Source organism: Girardinichthys multiradiatus, chromosome 15 (assembly GCF_021462225.1).
Source record: "Girardinichthys multiradiatus isolate DD_20200921_A chromosome 15, DD_fGirMul_XY1, whole genome shotgun sequence".
NCBI lineage: Eukaryota > Metazoa > Chordata > Actinopteri > Cyprinodontiformes > Goodeidae > Girardinichthys > Girardinichthys multiradiatus.
In genome coordinates, this window is record NC_061808.1 from 7195769 (window position 1) to 7212028 (window position 16260).

General features: G+C 39.2%; 2 protein-coding genes across 3 annotated transcripts in view; one reads left to right on the forward strand and one right to left on the reverse strand.

Moving 5' to 3' along the window:
* LOC124881887 (exostosin-1) overlaps positions 1 to 16260 on the reverse strand; it is a 381563-nt gene that overhangs the window by 173427 nt on the left and 191876 nt on the right. The window lies entirely within an intron of this gene.
* Positions 5882 to 6863, forward strand: LOC124881888 (pleurocidin-like peptide WF3). Its single transcript, XM_047387781.1, has 3 exons — positions 5882 to 5981; positions 6265 to 6384; positions 6521 to 6863. The coding sequence occupies exons 2-3, from the start codon at positions 6266 to 6268 to the stop codon at positions 6741 to 6743; spliced, it is 342 nt and encodes a 113-aa protein (XP_047243737.1). The 5' UTR covers positions 5882 to 5981; position 6265; the 3' UTR covers positions 6744 to 6863.

Below are 16260 nucleotides of genomic sequence, written 5' to 3' on the forward strand. Positions count from 1 at the left end.
AATATTCAAAAGAGTTGTAGCTATTGATTGGTCTGGGACTAATCAATAAATAGGACTGAAAGATGATGTGTCATGGTGTCACACTTTGGGCCCCTTAGTACCAATTGAGCATCGTGTTACAGCCTACCAGAGTATTGTTGCTGACCATGTCCATGCCTTTATGGCCACAGTGTACCCATCTTCTGATGGTTACTTCCAGCAGGATAACGTGCCATGTCATAAAGCACGAATCATCTCAGACTGGTTTCTTGAACATGACAATGAGTTCACTATACTCAAATGGCCTCCACAGTCACCAGATCTCAATCCAATAGAGCACTTTTGGGATGTGGTAGAAGGGGAGATTCACATCATGGATGTGGAGCTGACAAATCTGCAGTATCTATGTGATGCTATCATGTCAATATGGACCAAACTCTCTGAGGAATGTTTCCAGTACCTTGTTGAATCTATGGATCTAAGGATTAAGGCAGTTCTGAAGGCAAAAGGGGGTCCAACCCGGTACTAGCAAGGTGTACCTAATAAAGTGGCGGTTGAGTGTACATATAGAGGAATAACAGCCCACGACCACAGCTGCTCAAGTGAAACCTTCTGACCAACAGTATAAGATAAGGACTGGAAATGTGAGCTGTAATTTGAAAATAAATAATTAGAGAAATGATATCCATTATTTTAAATATTGCTTGCAGTTTTACCCATAATTGATGGATTAAGTGTATGCTGTTGTTGCAGATGAGGCATTTTTGCAAATGATGAGCTCTCACAACAATTGAGATCAAGCTGCCTTGAGGTGTGGCCTTTCTCGTGTTGTCTTTGGTTGCCCTGCTGGCTCAACCTGGAGAGGGATTTTCTGGTCTCATCGGTCATGGAATTCATGGCATTGCTAGGTACTACCAGATATTTTCTGTTGCTCCAATAATTTCCGAACTAGATTTTTAATTACATCTTATCATCATTTATACTAACATATTTAATTACCTTAATTATATAAATGCCTTGGTTCAGTAATACTTTCCTTTTCTTACTAGTCTATTTAATGGGAAAGATACAAAGGAGCAAGCTGACCAGCATCAACTAGACCAGATGCAGAAAGACCAGAAACAGAATGAGATGCAGCTGGACCAGAAACTAGACCAGATGCAGCTGGGCCAGCAGCAGAAAGAGAAGCAAAAGCTCACTGATCGACAAGTCCCCACTGCATCGTTTCAATTAGGCTAAGCATGCAGAACTGGGGCATCTTCGAGATCTGTTGGCTTCTGAAGGTTAGGTAGGTGAAATTTCAAGATTTACCTAAAATGCACTATAACCTTTACAGGTGGACTTAATCTGACCTTTTCTAAACTTTTGAATGCACATGTCTAACTGTTCAGTGTTTCCGCACTTTTTGCACAACTTGCTGTTCTCTAACAAGGAGCTTAACAGCAAAATTCATAGCAGGTGTTTGATCCATCAATCAATCAATAACTGGCCTAATGCAATTATAATTGGTATTTAAACACTCCTCCTCATCTAGCTGTTCACATTTTTAGATCAATTGATGTTTTTTATACCAATTGATCAACAGTACTTCGCCATTGTGGGGCTTTGAACAGGATGTTCTAAGATGGAAGTGGCCACTGAGCTTAGAGTGTCACAGAGGGTCAACAGCAGGTTGCAGGGAAATTGAAAGAGTCACAGAAAAGCATGGAAGTGGACATCCTTTGACCGCATCCCACACTGATTGTTTAATTGTGAACACTGCCAGCCAGCCTGAAGCACTGCGCTGATCAGCTGTCTCCAGTCTTCACAGACATTTTTAACACCTCACTGGAGACATGTCATGTGCCAGCCTGCTTCAAGTCCTCCACCATCGTCCCTGTTCCCAAGAAGCCAAGGACCACAGGGCTTAATGACTTCAGACCCGTCGCCCTGACCTCTGTGGTGATGAAGTCCTTTGAGCGCCTTGTGCTCTCACACCTAAAAGACATCACCGACCCCCTCCTTGACCCCCTGCAGTTTGCCTACAGAGCCAACAGGTCTGTAGATGATGCAGTCAACCTAGCCCTTCACTTCATCCTCCAGCACCTGGACTCCACGGGAACCTATGCCAGGATCCTGTTTGTGGATTTCAGCTCTGCCTTCAACACCATCGTCCCAGTTCTGCTACAGGAGAAGCTCTCCCAGCTGAGTGTGCCCGACTCCACCTGCAGGTGGATCACTGACTTCCTGTCTGACAGGAAGCAGCGCGTGAGGCTGGGGAAGCACGTCTCTGACTCCCTGACCATCAGCACCGGTTCCCCCCAAGGCTGTGTTCTCTCTCCTCTGCTCTTCTCCCTGTACACCAACAGCTGCACCTCCAGTCACCAGTCTGTCAAGCTTCTGAAGTTTGCGGACGACACCACCCTGATCGGACTCATCTCTGATGGTGACGAGTCTGCGTACAGATGGGAGGTGGACCATCTGTTGGACTGGTGCAGCCAGAACAACCTTGAGCTCAACGCTCTAAAGACAGTAGAGGTGGTTGTGGACTTCAGGCAGAACCCAGCCCCACCTGCCCCCATCACCCTCTGTGACTCCACAATTGACACTGTGGAATCTTTCCGCTTCCTGGGAACCATCATCTCCCAGGATCTCAAGTGGGAGCCAAACATCAGCTCCCTCATCAAGAAAGCCCAGCAGAGGATGTTCTTCCTGCGGCAGCTGAAGAAATTCAACCTGCCAAAGACTATGATGGTGCACTTCTACACAGCCATCATTGAGTCCATCCTCACCTCCTCCATCACCATCTGGTACGCCGCTGCTACAGCCAAGGATAAGGGCAGGCTGCAGCGTGTCATTCGGTCTGCTGAGAAGGTGATTGGCTGCAGTCTACTGTCGCTCCAGGAACTGTACACCTCCAGGACCCTGAAGCGGGCCGGGAAGATTCTGGCTGATCCCTCCCACCCCGGTCACAGACTCTTTGAGACTCTCCCCTCTGGCAGGAGGCTGCGGTCCATCCGGACCAAAACCTCACGCCACAAGAACAGTTTTTTCCCATCTGCCACCAGCCTGGTTAACAAAGCCCGGAAACCACCTTGACACTCTCCCTTTCCCCCATACCCCCCCTTTTTTTGCTGACAGGACACCTGTAACCTGCAACTCTATGCGTTACATTAACGCTCAGCATGGACTCCTGCTTTACTTGCACTGCTTTACTTGCACAATGATCACCTGCACTGTTGTATTGCTCTTGCATCTTATACTGCTCTATATTTACTCTCACTCACTTAAAACTGTGCACATATATTTATATTATATTGTAGATATGTTTATACTGTTTAATTTGTACTGTATTGCACCGACTACGCCAAAACAAATTCCTTGTATGTCCAAAAACGTACTTGGCAATAAAGCTTTTCTGATTCTGATTCTGATTCTGATTGTTGAAACAAATAATGAATGCCACTCCGGGCACATCTAAAGGAGGCGAGAGGGACCCAAGTGTTAGTCAGACCTTTCAAAGCCTTTTACATGAGCTTTGTCTGCATGCTAGACCACCTCCAAGGGTACCTGACCACACCACAAGCCACAGTCATCAAAAAAATTAACGTTAAACAGAAATGATGGCCGTAAATGTTGGTGATGTCAAGGAGAAGAGTCCCACGCATCAGCAACTGTTGTCACCAGACGAGCCTTTGGTGGTGGTGTTACAGTGTGGCACTTTGTGAATGGTACAGTGAGAAGCCCATTCAACTCGACTAACATCATTAATCCATTCAGTGTACCCTAGAACCTCAAAGACCCTTCAAGAGGAGTGGGATGTGATGCCACAGCAGACAATAAATCAACTTGTGAACAGCATGAGATGTCATTGTCAAGTTGTAAGTGATGCTCAAGGGAAAATACAGTAATATGTTACTGATACCTAAGACACTGTCATTTTTGTTGTGGTTTATTCACCACTGTTGCTGGCTTTTGTTTCAGGGAATTGTTTGAGATAAGGAAATCACCACTGGATGCTACTACTTAAATGCCCAAGCTTCATGAAATGGTGTAGATGAACTTTTTATAATTTCCAAAAACTTTACCTAACATTTTACCTAAAAGTCAAATATATTTTGTCAGAAGTGTCTCTGCTTGTTAAAATACCAGTTGATCAACAAACTACTGCTATAACACAAGAATATCAATTTGTCTTCTCTGATAAGAAAAAGAAACCTGTTTCCAAAGATGTTTTTTATTGCTAAAAATGTGTAAACATAATGGTAGTGCTGTGAGACTTGCCAAGTTAACACTTCCCCTTTAAAGCACAGCGGCACCTGGTGACAACTATGGAACAGTCCACTCTTTCAAAGGGCTCTCAGTTTGCATTGCAAGTGGCGCACAACACGTAACTGTTTATTACAGATAAAAGAAACATTTCTAGGATTTCTAGGCGCAGCCAAGGGCCGGAGGGGGTCTGTCTGGTTTGGGGACCAGTGGATTTCCTCTCCTTTTTGTGGATGACGTGGTCCTGCAGGCCCCCTCAAGCCAAGACCTACAGCACGCGCTGGGGCGGTTTGCAGCCTAGTGTGAAGTGGCTGGGATTAAGATCAGGTCCTCTGAGGCCATGGTTCTCAACTGGAAAAGGGTGTCTTGTCCTCTTCAGGTTGGAGGGGAGTTCCTGCCTCAAGTGGAGGAGTTCAAGTATCTTGGGGTCTTGTTCACGAGTGAGGGAAGATTGGAGCAGGAGATCGACAGACAGATCGGTGCGGCTGCCGCAGTAATAGGGACCCTGTCCTGGTCTGTTGCGGTGAAAAGAGAGCTGAGCTGAAAAGCAAAGCTCTCGATTTACCAGTCGGTCTACGTTCCTACCCTCACCTATGGCCATGAATTTTGGGTCATGACCGAAAGAACAAGATCCCGGATACAAGCGGCTGAAATAAGCTTCCTCTGTAGGGAGGCCAGGCACTCCCTTAGAGATAGGGTGAGGAGCTCGGCCATCCGGGAGGAACTCGAAGTAGAGCCGCTGCTCCTCCACATCGAGAGGAGCCAGTTGAGGTGGCTCGGGCATCTATACTGGATGCCTCCTGGACGCCTTCTGTGGGTGGTGTTCCAGGCGACGGCCCAGGACACGCTCGAGGGACTATGTCTCTCAGTTGGACAGGGAACGCCTTGGGATCCCACCAGAGGGGCTGAAGGAGGTGTCTGGGGAGAGGGATGTCTGGGTGTCTCTACTGTATCTACTGCCCCCGCGACCCGGTCCTGGATGAAGATGAAGACGACGAGTACGACAAGTACAAGTACAAGTTCCGCTAATAAATATTAATCTAGTCAAATCAAATACCCTTTAAGACATTTAAAAGATGTATAGTTGTGTGACATCTGAATAGCAATATAGAAATCATCCTACGCCTGCAATTGACATACAGAAGTAACATGTACTAATAAGAAAGGTCCAAGTACACATCCCTAGTGTGCCCCACAAGTCAACATTATTAAAGATTCTTCTGGCTTACCAGTAGCAACACTAAAATAACTACCCTAGGTACACTGTAAAATATTATAAGCTAAATCTACTTAAAAAAATATGCAAACTTGTTGCCTCACAAAAAGTCATTTATGTTAAGTTAGACAAATGACCTGGGAATTACCTAATTATTGTGAGTGTGCAGTACTTAAATTAACCAAAATAATTGGAATATAGTAACTTTAAGTTTTTTGAGTTTGCAGTACTCAAATTATCTTTAATTTTGGTAAAAATTTTAAAAATCTTTTCTTTACACTAGTCTGAAAGAATACATGTTAAAGAAGGCAAAAAAAATCTCAAAATTGACCAAGTTATGAAAAATGATAATTTTGCCTTTCAAGTCTCGCATAAAAAAATGGCACTCGTGATAACCCTTTTTTGCTAAATCACAGGACATTTCACAATATTATAATTACATCAGCGCATAGTATATACAGGGTTGCAGCATTCTAGCATTACTATCATTTGAGAGACTCTTACTGCACAGTTAACATTCAGAGCACTCAGTAAAAAGGTAAGAACTAAGTATATATTTAACTAAATTTGCTTTTAAGTCTCAGAGAAATAAAGTTTAAAAAAAATAAAAACAATTTCACAAACGTGGTTACTAAATGTTTGTTTATAATCATTTCAATCAAAATTGTTCTCAACCATAGGTAACTTTAAAATAATGTGTTTTGTAAAATACACACACACACACACACACACACAAACACACACACACACTGCTTAGCTTTTTATTTTTTTTTTACATGAGAAGGAATTCACCAATGTGTGCACTATGGACTTTTTTACAGAATGAAGGGTGCTGCACTTTTTCTTGTGTTGTCCATGGTTGTCCTGATGGCTCAACCTGGAGAGTGCATTTTCGGATGGATTGCTAAGGGAATTGGTGCATTGGCTAGACATATTCACGGGTAAAAACTTAAACTGACTTTCTCTCAGCTATTTGCAAATCTGTTAGTGTAATAAGTGAGTATGGATGACATTTATTAATAACAAAGAATACCACCTTGTTACATTGTTCTGTAAACTTGATTTTCCTTCTACCAGTGCCATTCATGGGAAGGAGAAGCTTACAAAGGAACAAGCAGACCAGCAGCAACTAGACCAGCAACAACTAGACCAGCAGCAACTAGACCAGCGACAACTTGACCAGGAAGACCAAGCCAAGCAGCAACTAGAACAGCAGCAACTGGACCAAGAAGAGCAAGCCAAGCAGCAGCTGGATGAACGTTCCTTTAAAAACCAGTTTGCACATCGGCGTTTTGATTAGACTCATTCCGGAGATGCTTTCAATGCCTGCTCTTAAGTATATTTCAAGTATCAGCTTTATAGTATTGTATCAGTTCTGAATACATCAAATCAACCAATAAAGATCTATGGCATACTGCAACTCCTCTCTTTACAGACAATATGTTGTACATTAAGTTGCTGCAGTTCTAACAGCTAGAAATACTTGGGTAAATGTAAATAACACTTTTTCTGTAACACTTGCTGCAAAGTGTCATATTATAAAAAAAGAAATAACATTACAGGTCCAAAGTTCCATTGGCAATATCTAGGATCCGAAATTGACAAACTGAGCTGGACACATGCATTCATGTTAAAATGCCTTGCATCTTATAGTTTTACTATAAAGCACTTACCTATGAGGAGAAACAAGTCATATATCTTGTGTACTGTTGGAGATATTTTAAAAAGATGTAAGATAAAAGGCTAAAGTTTACAAAATAATTTTAGATTGATTCTTTGATTGGATCTTTTTGAATTATTGTGAAGTGTTACAGAACATCACGGTTGGTTAAAAAAAGATGGTTTATTTTCCTTACCCAAAATGCTGCCACACTGGTGGGAGCTTCTTTAGTGCCTATGTTACAAATGGCCAGTCTGATTGTCAGTGTTTATTTACCAAATCTGTCAACATAACAGGGCAACTCAAGATCTACTTCCTTTCTGACTTTAAAACAGGAGTCCCAAAACAGATACAAGGTGTGAAAGCTTAAATCAATCACCTTTTTGGGGGCCTGATCGTATTTCAATGATGTTACTTTACCAGAAAAAGTCAAATACTGACAAAGAGTACTTAGTGAGACAACCTTCATTTAGAAAGTAATATTTTCGCTTTTTAATACAGCAAAATCTTGTTACATCTCAAGTAATTATAGATTATATGTTTTTGCATTGTTCCAGTTTCCAAAGAGTTAGCACCTCATGTTTTGTTAAACACTCGAGGTTACTAAACACACAAAACTGATTAAATTTCTGTATATGCAACATCCTTTAGGACCTTAATATTTGACACTTTTTAACCCGTGTCAACATTAAAATGTATCTGGATCTTCCTGCTTTACTGCTTAAATTCATGGACAACATTTTTACATCTCTCTGTTTCTTTTTCATTGCATGTAACTTGTTTAAGCAAATGTGTTCCTATTGTGAACTTTAAGAAGGTTCACACACACTAAAAGAACTATACTTGGTCTCATTGAAAATACATAACTTAGTTAAAGAACTAAAGCTTTGACAAACGAAAAGAACAGTTTTAACATTGTTTCTCACAGGCTATGGGTGATCATATATTTTTTATATAGTTTGTTATATTTCTATTGACTATTGATGCCTCCTGTTTAATACTTTTACCAGTGGAGATTGTAAATAAATCTCAGTCTGCATTTAAACAGTGTTAAAACTCATGCAAGAGGTTTTTTATAATCAGTAGCAACGTTTACATGGACATAAGTAAACGGAATAAATGGCTGATCGAACCAAAAATGTGTCATATAAACATGTCGGTCGGAATATTCTGATCAGATTCGGCGGGATCGGAATGAAATTGTAAGGGGAGAGGGGTGGTTTATGCTGATTGACAATCCGATCGGCATGCATGTAAACCCTTGACAGGATCAAGTTATTCTGAATGAAGCAAACTGACTTGAGTGCGCATGTGCGCCCCGCATCAACGTGACATATTTACGCCTTGAGTGGCTAGTCGCTCTGGCTAGATGCTGACAGAATATTCAGACTGGCAAGTTTGCATGACTCATTTTAGTCCGATCGGCCGTTTTATTCCGATTACTTAGGTCCATTTAAACGGTAATCCTATTACTTTTTTTGTTTTTCAATTCGAATACATTTTAATCCGATCGCGAAATTTTTGCATGTAAACGTAGGTGTTCTCCGAGAATGAATTAATGCCAATTTATGACAATGATCAAAGGATTCACCATTCAAATCAAATAAATACTGACCTATGTTTTAAAGAATGTTCTGTGTTGAATACAATTCTTCACTTTAAATATTTATATATTAAATTGAAGATGATCAAATACAAGAAGTAACCTTAAAATTGGAATTGTTATTAGATGATATGGAACAACTGACAGTTCATTATCAAGTTTTATTTTCAAGCGCTTTTGCCCTCCCCCCAGAATAGATGGTGCTTTGGACAGATAGACATATCACCCGCATCCAAATCTATCACTGACTTCACCTCTAAAAAAAGTGTAGTTTTTCTTAAAATGGTCAACTTAATGTTATTCATTTTCCTTTTATTATTTGAGAAATAGGTTGTTAGGGTCCATTCTAACAAAGTTCTTAGTACCACTGCCTCACATCAACAAAGTTCAAATGGTATCTCTGTGAATGGGCCATTTCTGGGTACAACACCATCTAATGTGTAGGGTAATGTATGAAAGCATCAACATTGATAGCGTTATGAAACATCCAGTAGATAGTCCAGATGATTTTTATTTTTATTTTCAGGAATGATCCATGTCTTGGTCATAGCATGCCATCTTGTCCAAATCCTATACCAGCTATTTCACCTATGCTTTTATAAAACAGTGATAAAAATTTCCACTTTTAGTACAGCAAAGGGGTTCAAAAATACAAAAAATAAGATTTAAACTGAGCATCCAAATTTTAGTGGCACCAGGGGATTTTAGTTTTCTTGTTTTTTGAAAGTGAGCTGATAGGAAATGGGCAGAAGACATGCATCAAAGTTCAATGGGCTGGGCCTCGAACCTGTGACGGGCTCCGTCGAGGACTAAGGCCTCCATACATGGGTCTTGCGATCTACCCCTGCTCCAATGTTGCGCCCAGTTTTTTAACAATCATAAAAAGTGGTTATGCTGTATAATATCGTATTTTTCTGTATATTTTGTGGCACAAGTGGCCTGTATTTTAGACATCCAGCAGAGGTCTCCGGGTCTGGACTAGAATTCTTGTTCTCAAATTTAATTAAATTTCAGCTTTTAGCCAATGATGAAATATGGATATGGCACTGCCAAAAAAAATCTCCTATGCCTGCCATTTTTTACACAATATAGATTTTAGCTATATTTGCCTCACTAATATCAGACCACATACAGTGTATAATCAAAGTATTACATTACAGTTTATTTAATTGGGATTGTATGTGGGAGATTCACACATAGTAGTGCAGTATTTCAAAAAGGAGAAAAAAATATCACTGGTTTGATTTTATTTTTTCCAAACTGAATTTGCTTTGAGCACCATTCACTTCACTCTGACACCCCTAAATAAAAACTATTGCAACCAATTGCCTTCAGACTATTACAATGCCAAAAACCAGACGTTATCCTAGAAAGGCCATTTTGAAGGGGGCAAGCTGGAGATAGAAGATATTTATACTACAAATAGCATTTTTACTTACACACCAAAAATAACTACCTTTCCTCAATTTTAAAAAGCAGCTTTACTTTGCTTAGAAATAAACATGTCAGCTATACAAACTATACAATTTTCTGAATATTGAGGTCAGAAGACTTTTCTTCCTCTTTGGGAAAGGGAGACAAACCAGAATTGCAACTTTCCAGCCTTTTTCAGATTGCTTAAAAGTAACCTTTTGCTGCACAGGTGATAAATTGTATTTGAAACAATTTATTGGACAAAAAGTTAATATTGATCTACCACTAAACTGAAATGGCTAGCTGTAGATTAAACATTGCTAGGTAATTTTCTCAGAAAACAACCTGTTGACATATGTCTCAGAAACAAAGCTCAAACATAACGGAAATACTATTTCAAAAAAGGGAAGATTATTAGAACATTACTTTCAAAATGTTATCTGTGATCTGATGAAGACAACAGTGTGTAATTTAGGATGATTTTTGTTTTTCAGTGAAGCGCAGAGTCAGCAGGGGTGAGTAAAAATCAACTAAAAATGAATTACAATGCAAAGATTGGAAATTTATAGAAGCACAGGATCAAATTAAAATATTAAAATAAAAATATTTCGATAAATGGATAACCACATATCATTATGATGGTCGTTTAAAAATTAGTTGATCTATAGGATGCAATAATTAAAAGTACATTAAAAGTACACGTGATTTAAGAAAAATGGACAAAGAAGGTCATGATGATGTAGATTATTAGTTAAAAGTAACTAAAAAGAGAGAGATGTGATGCAGGAGATAAGAATGGATGTTTTTGTGGAAAGCAGAAAAGGTCAGAGGGCTAAGAAGTAATTTTTGATGGACTTGCAAAGTAGAACAGCAAGACAGAAGAAAGGGAGTAAAAAGAGTAGGTGGAAAGGTTTTGTTTTGTACCAAAGATCTGGTGAGGTTTGACAGGACTGGATGTGCTAAAATGAGTCCCTTTGGTGAATAAATCCATCCCCACTATGGCTGTACCTAGGGTATGTTTTATTTGTGTTTATTTTTTTATTATTGTTTTGAGACGCTGAAGGCTGTTGATACAACTTGTCACGGAGGTTCATGGCATGACACGGTTTTTCTCTGTGTAACCTTAGAAATTATTTTACTCTTTTTAATAGCAGAACAAACAGAGTGAGGGGATTAATCGATAGGCTTACAGTTAGATACAGACGCAGAGCTGACTATGCCGAAATAGCCAGAGTGAAACAAAAAGAGGAAGAACCTTTTGAAGAATATAGGATTAGACTGATAAAAGTGTTTAAAATACATAGTGGTCTACAAGAAGATGAAAGCGAGTAAGGAGCTTATCGACAGCAGTTAAAAAATGCACTACATGCTGGTTCCAGGGATGCAATTAATACCTGGGTAAGGAGACATTTTATAGGCTTCCCCACAGCAAATCTAGAAGACTAGGTTAATCATGCCCTCCATGCAGAAAAAGTAATGAAGGATGAAAAAAAAAAAAAAACAGAAAAAGATAGCCAGCACCTTTTTCAAGAAGAAGAAGAAGAACAGATTTATTATTAAAACAACAGAGGAAGAGGAGGATTTAGAGGCAGAGGACAAAAGGGTGTTGGTGTGGTGTTGTGGGAAAGAAGGACATTTGATCAGAGACTATCCTGAGAGGAGAAATAATGATTCAGCATGACTAGGACAGAAAACAAGTGAAATTGTTCCTAGTACCTCAGACACCAATAAAAACAAAACAAAAAAAACACAGGGGCAGGATGTCCTCCTAAATTTCTAGGACCTTCTCTCCCTAGATAGCATAAAACCTGAAGTTACCTTACTGTTGAATGGAAAATCAATTACTTTTCTTTGTGATGCCGGAGCATGCAGGACCACCTGTAGAGAAACAATCCCAAATTCCAGACTTAGTGTCTGGATCAGCAAATAACAGTAAGGTCAGCTAGTGGGAAATTTACACGAGTCTGTGAGTCTGGACCAGTTTGGATAAGAGATCCCAATGGACAGTCATGTCAGCTATCTATTCTAATGTTCCAAACAAACCAGCCCTAGACATAGGGACAGCTTTATTAAAAGAAGGAAGAAATGTCATTACTCGACTACAAGATCAGATGACACCAGATGATCTACATATTACCATGTGGTATAAAAATACTCCTGGACCAGCTAAAACTTATGGAGAAGCATTAACTAAAGTAACCCCTACCAAAGTCATGGTAACTTATGTTTATGCAGATGGGAAGAGTACGTCAGTTGCTGAAGTAGTGTTAGCGGAAAACACTAGGAAGCTCTGCAAAATGTGGACACCTCCACACATATCTTTATTCAAGGATAAAGAACTCAAGGATGAATAGTGGGAAGAATAGTGCAGAGGAGAAAAGATGCCACAGACTGGTTTGCAACAACAATGAATACAGAAATCAGTGCATCCACAGGATTAACTAGGAAGCCATTATTCTGGACAGTGACAGTGCAGGAAGGAATACATTTGCATACAAAGCAACAATGAGAAATATACCTTACTGAACAGGAGGAACAGATCTTGAGTGAAGTCCCTGATAAGTTATGGTCAAAAGACCCTACTGATGTGGGTTTAGTAAAAGGAGCAGTACCTGTCCAAATTAGAGCAAAAACAGAATACAGGCCCAGTGTAAAACAATACATTTTGAAATATGATGCTCGTGAAGGAATAAAACCAGTAATAAAGGATTTAATAACTGCAGGGGTGATAATAAAATGCGAGGACTCACCAGGTAACACCCCCATTTTTCCAGTTAAAAAACAAGCTCCATCAACAGGATAGCGCATGGTACAAGACTTACAGACAGTTAATAATGCAGTTGTTCAGAGAGCACCGTGTGTTCCTGATCCATATACATTATTAAATTCCCTAAGACCAGATGCTAGAATATGTACTGTAGTTGATATAAGCAATGCATTTTTTCTGTACCTATAGATAAAAATAGTCAGTTCTGGTTTGCATTCACCTTTGAGGGACAAAGATATACTTATACCAGACTACCTCAAGGTTACTGTGAAAGTCCAACTATATACTCTCAGGTAATGAGTGCAAGCATGGCCAAGTTTTACCCTCCAGGAGGTAGTCAGGTTTTACTATATGTTGATGATGTGCTATTAGCCTCTCCTGATGAGGAGACCTGTAAAAATGACACAATAGCATTATTGTGTCAGAGCAGAAGAGGGACACAAAGTCAGTAAAAAGAAACTTCAGTTGTGTAAAAATGAGGTTAAATACCTTGGCCACAATCTTAGCGCAGAGGGACCCACAATTGTAGAAGAAAGAAAGACTGCAATAATACAAGTTCCAAAACCAGTAACAAAAAAGCAAATGATGTCCTTCCTTGGACTAACTAATTATTGTAGAAACTGGGTGCCAAATTATGCAGAAATAGTAGCTCCATTAAACGAACTAATGTATGAGGAAGAGCTGAAAATGACATCTGAACTGAAATGGAGTGTAGAAGCTGAAGAAGCATTTATCATCATAAAACAAGCTCTAGTTTCCAGTACTGCTTTAGCATTACCAGTTTATAGTAAACCATTTGTTCAGATGGTAGATTGCAAGGGTCATTTTATGACTTCAGTTCTGGTTCAACAACAAGGAGATAAAATGAAACCAATAACCTATTTTTCTTCAAAACTAGATAGTGTTGCATGTGCGCAACACTATTGTGTGAGAGCTGTAATTGCTGTTGAAGTCAGCGCCACAATAGTGCTGTTTTACCCTTTAACATTAAGAGTTCCCCATGCAGTTTCAGCATTATTACTGCAAACAAATATGACCTTTCTATCACCTGCTAGACATTTGTCCTTCATGTCAACCTTAATGTGACAACCACAATTAACTATAGAAAGGTGCACCGCCTTAAACTCAGCAACATGGTTACCCACGCCTGAAGATGAAATTCAACATGATTGTCAAGAATTAGCAGAAAAAGAAGCAAAAACTAGAAGTGATTTGCAGGATCACGAAATAGTTTATGTGAATGATTTCTCCAGAAAATATGAGAGAGGGAAGATACAAACAGGATATGCATTGGTGACAAAAGATACAGTGTTAAAAGAAATGCAACAACAAAGCCCACCACAGGAGATAGAAATGTGAAAAAAAACATGGAGCTGCATTAAAAGATGAAAACTATATGAAAGTGAAGTTGAACATTTCCCATGGCCTGCACAGTCACCAGATCTAAATATTATTGAGCCACTTTGGGGTGTTTTGGAGGAGCGAGTCAGGAAACGTTTTCCTCCACCAGTGTCACGTAGTGACCTGGCAACTATCCTGCAAGAAGAATAGCTTAAAATCCCTCTGACCACTGTGCAGGACTTGTATATGTCATTCCCACGACGAATTGACGCTGTATTGGCCACAAAAGGAGGCCCTACACCATACTAATAAATTATTGTGGTCTAAAACCAGGTGTTTCAGTTTTATTGTCCAACCCCTGTATATCAATGAGTTGAACACTGACTTAAATTTTCCACATCACTTGACAATTTTTTTTGACCAAACGGTTTGGGTGCTGAAAACCGTTGAAACCTGTAACAACACAGAATAGAGCACTTCTAAAGCTTTTTTGGAGAGTTAGGACCACCTCAGAATTAGAGCAGCAGAAAAATTGGAATATTGGGATAAGTCAGACTTTGACCTACATCTTCCTCATTGATTGAAGATTCTTTTAAACAGAGTTTGATCTGCAAAACCTTTACTATGAAAAACAGTCTTTTAAGTTGTCCTAAAAATATTGCTAAAATACTGTTTTTTCCTCAGTTTGGACCCAGTTCATTAATCACCTTTTGAGCAGGGTGCATCATAACATCCTTGTTAGCAACATTAAGATAAAATAGTTATGAATTTGTACAGTATATCAAGGCAGAGAGCAATAAAGTTTCTATAGGCCTGTTTTAGGTAGTTTTTTTCCTCCAATGATGCTGGTTATACTCCAAGCTAGGCCTGGTCTGAATATTGTAAACTCGTAAGCTTTACCTACAACTACACTTAGATTTCAAACATGGGAATTAATATCTTGGTTGTTAGCTTCACATTTACACAATGTGTTTTCTGCTTTGTATAAGAACGCAAGTCAACAACTCCAAACTTGTATGAAATACTGCAGGCGAATAGTTACACAACTGGAACAACAGATATTGCAACGATGACTGAGAATGACTTGACTTGAAAGTATGTTGCAAAACAGTAAGTCTTCAGAGTGCAACCAGCAAGCCAGTATGAATCCAGAAAACTAGGTAGCAGAATGGCATTTATCCAACATTATTTTGTTTGTTGATTTTTTCACTGACATTTAAGAAACTGTTAGAAGCTGTTAAAAAAGGCAGATTCTGAAAAATTACACATTATCTTGTATTTTCAAGTCAAGACATACAAGTTGTAATGTCCGTGTGTTGCTAATAAGTTGTGGAATCAGAACTAATTACAGTACAGTCAGAGAAATGGCTTTACAGTCACGAATGTAGTAATTTGTAAACTTCCTAGCCTCTTTTTTTGATAACTCAACGTTTTCTGCATGATCAGATGCACATCAATTCATTGCAGAAAGATTTTTTTGCCTTAACATTTTACATAAAAATAAAAACATTCATTGTATTTTTGGCCTGGAGACTGATTGCTATAAAAGACAAGCAGATCAATATTTTCTTGTGTTAGTAATACCTCAAAATAAAAAACATGCAGGCATCATTGCTTTGTATCAAATATCCTCACTTGTATAAAACATGCTGTTGAAAATACTGCATCTGAAGCGATTTACTAGATCATCAAGGACCTGATGTTCATTTCCACTAAATACGGTTTCAGAATATTCAGGATTTTCAGCAAATACCTAAAGTCTCTTATCCATGAGTGTCCAACACAGACATGAGTCCACCAGTGCAGAGCTCTTGAAATATTGCTATCTTCACACAGTGATGCAAAGACTTGCAAACAATTACATTGTGACACAAAGGGTAGCCAAAGTAGCCACTCTTGATCAAGAATCAGCTTGAAAACACATTGACATGGTGAAAATGTTTTTTTTTTGGTTTTTTTTTTTCAGATGAATCGTTCCTTAAATGTTTTGATATCTGTTAGAAGAGAGATACCAGAAGATCTTGGTGTTACCA

What these genes read in the sequence shown, in the direction of transcription:
- LOC124881888 (XM_047387781.1), top strand. Translation starts at nt 6,266, where the DNA reads ATGAAGGGTGCTGCACTTTTTCTTGTGTTGTCCATGGTTGTCCTGATG. An exon ending in TTGGCTAGACATATTCACGG is followed by an intron (nt 6,385 to 6,520) that starts GTAAAAACTTAA and finishes TCCTTCTACCAG; the next exon opens with TGCCATTCATGGGAAGGAGA.